Source organism: Panthera uncia, chromosome D1 (assembly GCF_023721935.1).
Source record: "Panthera uncia isolate 11264 chromosome D1, Puncia_PCG_1.0, whole genome shotgun sequence".
Taxonomy (NCBI): Eukaryota; Metazoa; Chordata; class Mammalia; order Carnivora; family Felidae; genus Panthera; species Panthera uncia.
Genome location: NC_064808.1, coordinates 104,597,379 through 104,609,877, shown reverse-complemented (window position 1 = coordinate 104,609,877; position 12,499 = coordinate 104,597,379). Strand labels below are relative to the sequence as shown.

The 12,499-nt window shown below is 36.6% G+C and overlaps 1 protein-coding gene across 3 annotated transcripts in view; it reads right to left on the bottom strand.

The window, feature by feature from the left end:
* LOC125910205 (protein NPAT) overlaps positions 1–12,499 on the bottom strand; it is a 57,035-nt gene that overhangs the window by 19,182 nt on the left and 25,354 nt on the right. For 2 of the 3 annotated variants that reach the window (XM_049613957.1, XM_049613954.1), the window contains 6 exons: positions 10,948–10,988; positions 9,678–9,905; positions 8,300–8,381; positions 5,154–5,241; positions 4,528–4,619; positions 4,360–4,447 (listed from right to left, as the gene is read on the bottom strand). In XM_049613957.1, coding sequence (XP_049469914.1) covers positions 4,360–4,447; positions 4,528–4,619; positions 5,154–5,241; positions 8,300–8,381; positions 9,678–9,905; positions 10,948–10,988 — 619 coding nt within the window. Of the gene's footprint in view, positions 1–4,359; positions 4,448–4,527; positions 4,620–5,153; positions 5,242–8,299; positions 8,382–9,677; positions 9,906–10,947; positions 12,167–12,499 lie in introns of all 3 variants that reach the window. The other variant, XM_049613965.1, reaches the window with a different exon arrangement.

Genomic DNA, 12,499 nt, shown 5'->3' with positions numbered 1-12,499 from the left:
TTTTAAGCATCGTTAGTCTATTGAATAAAAGTAATCTGTTCTCTTAATTTGTGATTATTGAATTGAATATTATCTCCATGTTTACTAAACATTTCACCATCTTTTTGAGACCAATATGATTTAAACAGAATGACACTGAACACATTTTAAAACAATGCATTCAAAGCTGGTGAGGAACCAAGAGGGTGAAGGGTACATCCTACTCTTAAGCAGTCAACAAAAACGTGCTGAGGTTTTTCAAGTTCACAAGTCACTGGGGTAAAACACCACCATCACCACCACCTTTGTTTCCTTTAAAAGTTGGAGCAAACAGATTAGATTGTTACTTCACACAGGGATAGGACAGATACTCAGTGAAAGGCTGGAGTAGTATGCCAGAGGGTATGCAATCTAGCTAGATAAAATGATGTATTTTCCACTTGCATCAATTTTACATGAAAATAGAATGTTTTTTTTTAAAGAAAAAAATAAAAGAAATATAGACTAAGAAGCAAAACTGGTAAGTCTTGTCAACTAAAATATTATTATTTCAAAGAAGTTTCAGTACATTCTGGCTAGGGTCTTCATTTACTCTTCTCATAGTTGAAGATTTAAAATTCTCAATTTTAGTTATTTATAAGTCATGGTGCAATGTTGCATTTTTCAAGATTGATAAGGCGTACATTTGAATACTGTGGAACAGGAAATTCACACGCAGCAAGAGTTAAAGGGGAACTTTCATGAAGTGGTAAAAACTTGGTTGTTTTTTTTTTTTTAATAAAAATGGCCATAAAATGAAAAGAAGAACCTGTCTGAAGTTAAAGAGCCAGTCAACTTTGATTATGAGGATGTACAGAGAACATCAACAATTCTTGATGAAATGTGATTTGGGAGGAAGCCTGGAGCTTGAACAAATATTTCTATATGCATGAACTTGAAAATTTACAGTCATGTAAATAATGTCAAGGATTCAATGTAATCAAATTATGAAATGGTGGATGCACTCTTATAAAAGTTAATGTTGATGAAATATACTCTTCTGGTCAATCGTTTTACTCTAAACTTCAAAAGTTACAACCAGAAGAATCCTGAAATACATGTTCCAATCAGTCTTCTAACTATTTTTAAAAATCAAAGTAGAATTTACACACAACAAAAGGCACAGATTTTAAGTGCTCAATGAGCACAGCTCAATGAGCTTTGAGAATTTTAAGGACTATGTAACCACTACTCCAATAAAAAACGTTAAAATGGGGCTCCTGGCTGTCTCAGTCGGGGGAGACTGTGACTCTTATTTTTTTTCTAGTTTAAGAAACAAAGATTGTCAATCTGGATTTTATTACTATTATCACTATTATTTCTTATTCTCAAGTTTGTTAATATACAGTGTAGTCTTGGCTTCAAGAGGAGAACCCAGTGATTGATTCATGTCTTATGACACCCAGGGCTCATCTCAGAGCTGTGAGTTCGGGCCCCACATTGAGAGTAGAGATTACTTAAAAATAAAATCTTTAAGGAAAACAAAACAAAACAAAAAAAAACAAAAGTAAAACATTTCCACCACTCAAGAAACTCACATACCTATACACACCATTCCCTCTTCTAGAGAATTCTTCTTCTCGGCAAATCACTCCCCTCACCCTCACTGGGGCAACAACTTCTGATTTCTATCACCATAAATTAGTGCTGCATGTTTCACAACTTTATATAAATGGAAGCACACCCTTTGCATTGTTAGTCTATCTTCTTGATCAACATGTTTTAAGATTCATCCATGTTGCTATATATACTAATAGCTCATTCCTTCTTACTGTTCACCAGTATTCTATTTCATGGCTGTCAAAGTTTGTTTATTCCTTTTTTTGTTGATGGACATTTGGTGAACATTCTTACAGAAATCCTTTTGTAAACATATACTTATTTCTTTTGGGTAAGCAGCCTCGTAATTGCTAGGTCAAAAGGAAGGTGTACAGGTGGATACATAACTTTGTAAACTATCAGTTTTCCAAGCAGGCTGTACCATTCATAACCTCCATCAGCAATCTTTCAGAGTTCCAGGTGTTTCATATCCTTGTCTCCATTTGATATTGTCAGATTTTTAACTTTTTAGCCACTGTAGTGAGTGAAAGGGTATCTCATTTTATTGTTAAAGTTTACTTATTTTTTTTGAGAGAGCGAGAGTAAGCACATGAGCAGGACAGGGGCAGAGAGAGAATCCCAAGCAGGTTTTGAGCTGTCAGCACAGAGCCGGACACGGGGCTCGAACTCACACAAACCATGAGATCATGAATTGTGCCAAAAAGAATGAGACACTTAACTGACTGAGCCACCCAGGCACCCTTCATTGTATTCTTAACTTTCATTTCCCAAATGACAAATAAAGTTATCTTTTTATAGACTTATTAGCCATTCCTCTATCTTCTTTTGTCTGTCCCAGCCTTTTGCCCATTTCTTAAAATGGGTGGTTTATCTTTTTACTATTGATTTGTGGGGGCTCTTTTTATACAGTGGATACAAACTTGTCAGATAAATGTATTATGAATATTTTCTCCAAGTTGGTGGTTTGATATTTTCTTTAATGATGCTTTTAACAAGCAGGTATTTTAAATTTTAAGGAAGCTTTTTTCTTCTTTTAAATTTTTTATGTGTAAAAATATCTTGCTACTCCAAGGTCACAAAGATTTTTAACTACTTAAAAATTTCTACTTCACCTATTCATACAACTAATCACTTCTTAGTGTATCTGATGTTTTTACTACTCAGTTGGGCAATATGTCTTGCTATTCTTTTAAAAAGTTATTTAGGGGTGCCTGGGTGGCTCAATCAGTTGAGCATCAGACTCTTGATGTCAGCCTACGTCACGATCTGACGGTTCACGGGATCCAGCCTCACAATGGACAGCGCACTGAGCATGGAGCCTACTTAAGAATCTCTCTCTGTCTCTCTCTGTCTCTCTCTGTCTCTCTCTGTCTCTCTCTCTCTCTCTCTCTGGGTGCCTGGGTGGCCTGGGTGGTTGAGTGGCTGACTTGTGATTTCAGCTCAGGTCATGATCTCATGGCCATGGAATCAAGCCCTGTGTTGGGCTCCATGCTGAGTGTGGAACCTGCTCGGGATTCTCTGTCTCTCTCTCCCCACCTCCGCCCCGCTACCCTACTTACGCTCTCTCACATTAAAAAGATTCTCTCTCTCTGCCCCCTCCCGTACTTATGCTCTCTCTCCACCAAAAAAAAAAAAACAAAACACAAACAAACAAAAAACTTATAGTTCGTTAAATTTACAGAATTTCACTATGGGAAAATATCACAATTAAAAATTATTTATTTATTTAGTTATTTATTTAGAGAGGGAGAGAGCAAAGTTTGAGCAGGGTAGGGATACAGAGGGAGAGAAAATCCCATGCAGGCTCCATGCTAACAGCGCAGAGCCCCAGGCAGGGCTTGATCCCATGACCCGTGAGATCATGGCGTGAGCCAAAACCAAGAACCAGATGCTCAACTGAGTGACTCACCCAGGTGCCTAGAAAATTTTCTTAAAGTATTCTGAAAGAATGGACAAAAAATAAATAAATAAAATAAAATTAATCAGTGGTCTGACCCAGAATTCATCTGAAGCAAACCTGCTACAATGAATTCAATTGGTGGGCATGGCAACAAGCACGGATTACACTGCGTGAGAGCCCAAGTGAAAGGATGTGCTACAGTCACAAATCTCTGCCGCTCTTGAGAAAGTATTTGCACAGGAACAGATCTCAAAGATACAATATTGTATTCTCCCTCCACCAGCTTACAGTCCTCCATCTTCACTATCACTGAGCAGCCCAAGTGACTACAGCCCCACCTTCCTTCTGTTAGCGGTAAGCGGTCACACTAGTTAGTAACTTGTCTTTTTCAAGTGTCTTGTTCATTTTATTTGGAATCATTAAATATCTTTAACGTAGAACTTCATTGTTCCCTCACGTTTTAACATAGTCTGTAGCAGATAAAAGGAATCTCATTTAAATATACGCTGTATCGTATTGTTGCTTCCTGTGCACCCATGTACCCACTCAGGTACCTGAAAGTATTAAATACTTGGATATCCAGGACAAGGGCTATATAGCTACAGCAGACAGCTTTAGTGATACATGGAGAAACTGGAGATATTAGATGGCTTAGGATGTCTTACTCCTTTTACCATTTAAACAATGCAATTTACACTGATTATTTGAAAATTCACTAGCACATTTTCAGGAACACATTATATTACATTTAGATAAAGAAGATCTCTAAAATTATTATTTTAAATAATTTTATACATCTAATCTGTTGGCAATGGATGTGAAATGAAACCAAAATGTTCACTACGAGCATATGCACTATATGCACACACCGTAACCTGTACCTGAAGTCCCAGGAGCTCATCAATTGAAGTCTCTGGTTCTGTAGGGTTGCTCTCTGTTTGCTTAGGTACTTGAGCAATATTGTTGTCACTGTAATACAGAAAGAAAAATTTTACCATAGCTCTCAGTTAGGTGAAAACAATGAAGCATTTTAAACACACATAGCTTACCTAGTCAGAAATTTATTAATGTTTTCTGCAAGCTTTTCTTGAAGAGATTTGTTACTTAATATTTTTTCTCGTGCATTTTCAATAACCATTTGCTGGAAAAGAAAGTCAATATTAGAAAAAAGAATAGGGTAGAGCTTCCAGTAAATGACAGCGAGGATAGTTTTAATAAATCTAGGTGGAAACTCCGAAATTGTGGCTCCCTCCGTATTAATACTCAAATACAACACTTTACAATTGTTTTCACAGATCCTTTACCAACCCTTTCTTAACTGATTACAAAACACAATTCCAAGCTCTTTAACTTTTTATACAAGGTTTCAAATAATTTGCCTCTAGTAAAATGTCCTTTGTATCGCATAAGCCAGCACCCGCAAGATATTTACAGTTTCCGGAACATTACACTGTTTCTTACTTGGTGCACTTGCTCATGTGACCTAATCTAAATGGACTGTCTCCTACTCATAAATTTTACTACTCTCTATCTGATGGCAATTCCTCTGCACAGTGCTGTAGAAATATTATAACACACAAATGCATATACACACTAAATATATATACCCGTTTCTCTATCAGTATTTTAAAACTCAGGAATGTCTCAAGTTGCAAACCTTGGTAAGGTCACTTACTTTTTCTACTGCAAATGCATTTGGATCCTGGAAATTCCGTATTGTTGAATGAGGTCCAGACAGAGTGTTACTCTTCCTTTGAGATTCACTGAAACACATTTTAAAGCTTGTCTTTTAACTAGCATGTAAAACAGATTCAATGATAATTACATATGCAGACACAAATCTTAAGATCATGGAACACCAGGCATTTTTCCTCTTTGTGGTGGGAACAAAGGGCAGTAGAACAGAAAAGCATTACTAAATTTGGATTAATAAAAAATGAATCTGAGGTCCAGCTTTACCACTTACTATGTGGTCTGAAGCAAGGTAGGTTCTGACTGTTTGACCTACTTTTTAATGGGATAAGACCAACTGTATTATTAATTTTATGAAATAATTGAATAAAGTGAAGTATGTGAAAAGACTTCATAAAAAGGCCAAGGTTTCACTCTCGCCATTGTTATTCAACAAAGTATTGGAAGTCTTAGCCTCAGCAATCAGACAATGCAAAGGAATAAAAGGCATCCAAACTGGCCAGATGGAAGTCAGACTTTCACTCTTCGCAGATGACATGATGTTCTAGATGGAAAACCAAAAGGTTCCACCAAAAAACTGCTAGAACTGATCCATGAATTCAGCAAAATCAGATTATAAAATCAAGAGATTCCACCAAAAAACTGCTAGAACTAATCCATGAATTCAGCAAAATCGCAGATTATAAAATCAACGCACAGAAATTGTTTGCTATCCTATACACCAATGAAGCAGCAGAAAGAGAAATCAAGGAATTGATCCCACTTACAATTGCACCAAAAACCATCAAGTACTTAGGAATAAACATAACCAAAGAAGTGAAAAATCTATACACTGAAAACTAGAGAAAGCTTATGAAAGAAATTGAAGAAGACACAAAAACATGGAAAAATATTCCATGCTCCTGGATCGGAAGAACAAACATTGTTAAAATGCTGATACTACCCAAAGCCACCTACATATTCAATGCAATACCTATCAAAATAACACCAGCATTCTTCACAGAGCTAGAACAAACAATCTTAAAATTTGTATGGAACAAGAAAAGACCCCGGATAGCCAGAACAATCCTGAAAAAGAAAACCGAAGCTGGAGGCATCACAATCCCGGACTTCAAGCTATGCTACAAAACTGTAATCATCAAGATAGTATGATACTGGCACAAAAACAGACACTCAGATCAATGGAAAAGAAAAGAGAATCCAGAAACGGACCCACAACTGTATGTCCAACTAATCTTTGACAAAGCAGGAAAGAATATCCAATGGAATAAAGACAGTCTCCTCAGCAAGTGGTGCTAGGAAAATGGACAGCAACATGCAGAAGAATGAACCTGGACCACTTTCTTACACCATACACAAAAATAAACTCAAAATGGATGAAAGACCTCAATGTAAGACAAGAAGCCATCAAAATCCTCGAGGAGAAAGGCAAAAACCTCTTTGACTTCAGTCACAGCAACTTCTTACTCAACACGTCTCCGGAGGCAAGGGAAACAAAAGTAAAAGTGAACTATTGGGACCTCATCAAAATAAAAAAGCTTCTGCACAGTGAAGGAAACAATCAGCAAAACTAAAAGGCAAATGATGGAATGGGAGAAGATATTTGCAAACAACCTATCAGGTAAAGGGTTAGTATCCAAAATCTATCAAGAGCTTCTCAAACTCAACACCCCAATAAACAAATAATCCAGTGAAAAAATGGGCAAAAGACAGCTAGACACTTCTCCAAAGAAGACATCCAGATGGCCAAATGACGCAGGAAAAAATGCTCCACATCACTCATCATCAGGGAAATACAAATCAAAACCACAATGAGACACCACCTCACACCTGCCAGAATGGCTAACATTAACAACTCAAGCAACAACAGATGGTGACGAGGATGCGAGAAAGAGGATCTCTTTGGCACTGCTGGCAGGAATGCAAACTGGTGCAGCCACTCTAGAAAACAGTAAGGAGGTTCCTCAAAAAAATTAAAAATAGAACTACCCTATAACTCAGCAATTGCACTACTAGGTATTTATCCACGGGATACAGGTATGTGGTTTCGAAGGCGCACGTGCACCCCGATGTTTATAGCAGCACTATCGACAATAGCCAAAGTATGGAAAGAACCCAATGTCCATCGACAGATGAATGGATAAAGATGTGGTGTATATATACAATGGAGTATTACTCGGCAATCAAAGAATGCAATCTTGCCGTTTGCAACTATGTGGATGGAACTGGAGGGTATTATGCTAAGCGAAATTAGTCAGAGAAAAATAAATATCATATGACTTTACTCATATGAGGAATTTACAATACAAAACAGATGAACACAAGGGAAGGGAAGCAAAAATAATATAAAAACGGGAGGGGGACAAAACATAACAGACTTTTAAAGAACAGAGGGTTGGAAGGGTTGTAGGAGGGGGATGGGCTAAATGGGTAAGGGGCATTAAGGCATCTACTCCTGAAATCATTATTGCACCATATGCTAACCTGGATGTAAATTAAACAATAAATAAATTAAGAAAAAGGGCCAAGGTTTCTATAAATGTTAGATACTGTTATCGTTATTTTACTATTAAAACAATAAAGGGGGGGGAGGTCAGCCTTGAATGGGAGACAACCAAGTAAAAAGTGTAACAAAAATACCCATGGCGTGGCAGTTAAGAAATCAGAAAAAGCATTTAAAAACTATTCTCTCTTTTCTGAAATATCCTTCAAACAAAGACACAGGGCTAAGTACAGAAAGAACTTTGATCTCAAAGACTTCCTGAAAAGATTTCTGACTTTGAGACTCTAAATATTTATTTGTGAAAATGCCAGTATTATTTATATTTACTCAAAAACAGCCTACTTAAAAAAATCTGATAGTACCAATTTTAAGACATATTTTTATGCACTATTTTAGAAAGAACAGATTTCCAACAAAACAGTGATAAGCCATTGATTATAAGATACAACTAGATATCAAGGAGGTTAAAATGTGGGAAAAAAATGCATTTTGCAATGAATATAATAGTAAATAATCCCAAGAAGTGAGTCCATTCTTGTTATTTTATTCATAATGTAAATATCCTGGTGTAATTCTTATTTAATTTTAATGGTTATTAGAAACTCTTCCTTTTAAAAGGCATTTACCTTTTGCGTCTAGCAGGAGACATCACACTGGCTTGAGTTTTCCTTTCCTGAGGACCAGGAATGATACTTAAAGACTCTCCAGCTGTATTTCAAGAAAAAAAGTATTAAGTCAAGGACATGGAATAGTTTTCTAAACTTGAATTAATGGAATAAGCAGCATCACATAATGATTATTTTATATTAAATTCAGTTAGCATACACTGAATGCTTCACTATGTGCAAGGCACTGTAGAATATATTAGAATGAGTAATATCTATTGTTTGACTTCAGGTTTTTAAACTTTTTTTAATGTTATTATTATTTATTCTTAAGCGAGATAAAGAAACAGAGCATAAGTGGGGGAGGGGCACAGAGAGAGAGGGAGACACAGAATTCAAAGCAGGATGCAGGCTCTGAGCTGTCAACACAGAGCCCGACACAGGGCTCGAGCTCACAAACTGAGAGATCATGACCTGAGCTGAAGTCGGACATTTGACTGACTGAGCCACCCAGGCGCCCCAAGATTATGCATTTTTTTTTTTTTTTTTAAGATTATGCATTTTTGACAAGCTCCCAGGTGATACTGATACTTCTGGTCCACTGACCACCATTTGAGCAGACAAGATTCAGATTATTTTCAGTATTTTGTCATTATAAACATGGTCCCCTAGATTAAAAAAAAATTTTTTTTTAACATTTATTCATTTTTGAGAGACAGAGTGCAGGTGGGGGGTGGGGCAGAGAGAGAGGGAGACAGAATCTGAAGCAGGCTCCAGGCTCTGAGCTGCCAGCACAGAGCCTGACGCGGGGCTCAAACCCACGAACCATGAGATGTGACCTGAGCCAAAGTTGGACGCTCAACTGACTGAGTCACTCAGATGCCCCATTGTCTGACTTCAGGTTTTACAATTAAGTACAGCACAGTCTCAACAAAACATGGCAGATTGGAGGAAGTGTAAGAATTGTAAACTAAGTGTACGCTATAGTGTATATATACTACATGTTTTTACCCCGGGGTGTAAAAAAGGTTGGAGAAGAGATGGAAATGAGGGAGGATGTAATGGATGGCAGTAAGTTTCAGCTGCACAGAAGAGAAAGAAAACTTGTCTAAGTGAAACTGGCATCTGAATTTTAATCCCAACTCTGTTATTAAATAGCTTTTCGCCCCTTAGTATCAGGTGTTTTCAACCATTTCAAGTACACAACAAGCAAGCTATACTAGACGATCTCAACGTGATTAAAATGTTTTCTAAGTATAACAACATGCTCACTTTAAGACAAACTTACCCAAAGTCTGTTCCAGTTTATAGTACTTTACAATTTATAAAGACAGTAATATATCATCTATTTACACAATGTGATTAAAAACAAAACTCAGAGAACAAAATTTAAACTCACTGGCCACAGTGTCTTGTGACTGTGAATGGTTAACCACTACAAAATTTGACCTCACAGGAGCTGTAATCTGGCCAGCTGACCGGACAAGCTGTGTGGCTGTTGAAGGAGTAGCAGCAGGACATTGTCCTGAAAGATACGCTAAAGTCAGCAACTCTGAATTGACGGGAGCCGCTTGAGACGCCAGCTTTCTCTGTCTTTTGATTTCTGCAATTCCACTTCTTGTTCGGACTGCAACACAGGAGAATTTAAAAAATTAACTCAGTGTCAGAGTGCTCTGGCAATTTTAACAAGTCTATGTGATACACATCCTACTATTTAATAACATGTTAGAGCTATAGATTGAAAAAGAGCCCTTGAAAGTAACAACTAACTTTAGGTGTTAATTTCGTATGAAACAAACTAAAATGCATACAGTTGACCCTTGAACAACACAGGGGTTAAGAGCACCGACTCTTTGCACAGTCAAAAATCCAAATACAACTTCTGACTCCCCCCAGACTTTAACTACTGATAGCTTACTGGTGACCAGAAGCCTTACCGATAACCAACAATTGAACACACATTCTGTATGTTATATTATACTGTAGTCTTACAACAAAGTAGCCTTAGAAAAGAAAACGTGATTAAGAAAGTCACTGGAAGCCAAGATACATTCATATTCCTGTACTGTATTTATTAACAGAAAAAAATTATGAATAAGTGAACCCACCCAGTTCAAAGCAGTGTGATTCAAGGGTCAACTGTATACACAAAGTTTATAAATCTATGAGTATATTTCTTTAGTAATTCATACTAATAACACCTCTACAAATTAAGAAACAAACCAATGAAATGAGAATTAAAGACATGAATACATTAGAGTCAATGAAAAAAAACAGGGAGTACTTCAAATGCTCTTTTCTACAATATAATTTCCTATTATGGTAATAACTGTACTTCAAAGAGCAGTAGTTAAAAATTTTTTTTTTTTTTTTAACATTTATTTTTGAGACAGGGAGAGACAGAGCATGAACAGGGGAGGGGCAGAGAGAGAGGGAGACACAGAATCTGAAACAGGCTCCAGGCTCTGAGCTGTCAGCACAGAGCCCGACGCGGGGCTCGAACTCACGGACTGAGAGATCATGACCTGAGCCGAAGTCGGACGCTTAACCGACTGAGCCACCCAGGCGCTCCAAAGAGCGGTAGTTTAAACAAAATATATACTTAGCATAAATTTGACAGTTTAAGTCTGAATTAATGCTAAACATTATTTATAAAGCTGAATACCTACCTCTCTGACTGGCAACAAACCCTGGGGAACTTTGCATGCTCCTAACAAATAAAAAAGACGTTAAAAGATACGGTCTAGTTTATTAACAGTCAGACCTGAAGTAAACTGAATTAAAAGATAATAGACCTCTCTCAGATAAAAAAGATACGCACATTTTTTTGAGGGGTGACCAATCTTACTTGCTTTAGAATGGTGGCATGTTAACACACTCACACACACCGAATTTTAATAATCAAGTTTTTATCCAATGCGGTAAGCATTAGAGAACTCTGACATCCCTTTAAGAATTCGACTTGACTTTAAGAAGTCTATATATTTAAGGAAGCCACGGATAAAATTCTGTAGTTATTAATTACCTTTTATCACTACAGTGATACCTTCACAAAGAAATTCTTCATTTCACATAGGACTCCATACATAAATATGTCAGAATCCCGAAGTTAATTTCAAAGGATATCCTGCTTTTAACAAATTTACTACTTATAAAACTATTTTATCCAGTGTCTAACAAAGGAGGAAAGCAAACAGGAAAGCAAACATATAAGAAAATTCACAGTATAAGGTGATTCTCCTTTTATTATGAACTGGTTACCCAATCACAGACACTGCTCTCTTCCTGGGAAATCTGTTAAATTAGTCTCTATGAAAAAGAGCAATAAAACTTACTAAATTGAAAAAGCATTTTTAATAACACACACACACCAATCTTGGAGAATATTTGACTAAAAGCCTTTTATTTTTATGTAGCATCTCAACAAAACATCTCAGTAACTTATAAATATTTATAGGTGCTAATTGTGAATGTCTTTCAAGATTATTTGAAAGGGGGGAAAAAAGTCAAGAAAGGGGGAATAAAGGTAAGAGTACCAAATAAGATGTGATAGAGTTAGACAGAAAGCATTTGAAGCCATTTCAGCAGTTTAAACTGGGAAGGAAATGAAGCCCCTGCTGCATTTATGCTGAGTGTTCCACTTTCTCTGGGAGAAAGGGTAAGAAACTGTTTTTATACTATACTCTCAAGTTAGGTAAGAGCTGTTTACCAGTAGGGCATTACATGGCCATGACCTCAGTAAAAGGTGCATATTAGTACCATGAGAACATTCCAAAATTAGAAGATTCCACAAGTAGCATTTTATTTAGGCTTGTTTCTTTACAGGGGAAGAACCAATGAGGCACGAATTCAACACATCAATTCTTGGCATGAGTAATGAAGATTCAACTGTGTAAGGAAATTCACACAAGGCTGGATTAGATTTATATTGTACCCAGAGAGCTGCCTCTAAATTGCTAAGGGACTTTGGGAATATCATTAAACATGTGTAAGTCTCAATTTCCTTATTTCTAAACATTTTATTAAATATGTATTTTATTTCAAATTATTCCAATAAAAAACAGGAATATCCATAACCTCTGGAGTAAATTTAAAATTAGATCAGTATTACAGAAGTGCACTGTGTGGGTCATAAGAAGATTTAATCTGAAGAGCTTTCTGCATGTGTTTGCATTCCCAAATCATCATGCATGTTCTGATAACTTTACTATACAGGCTTTT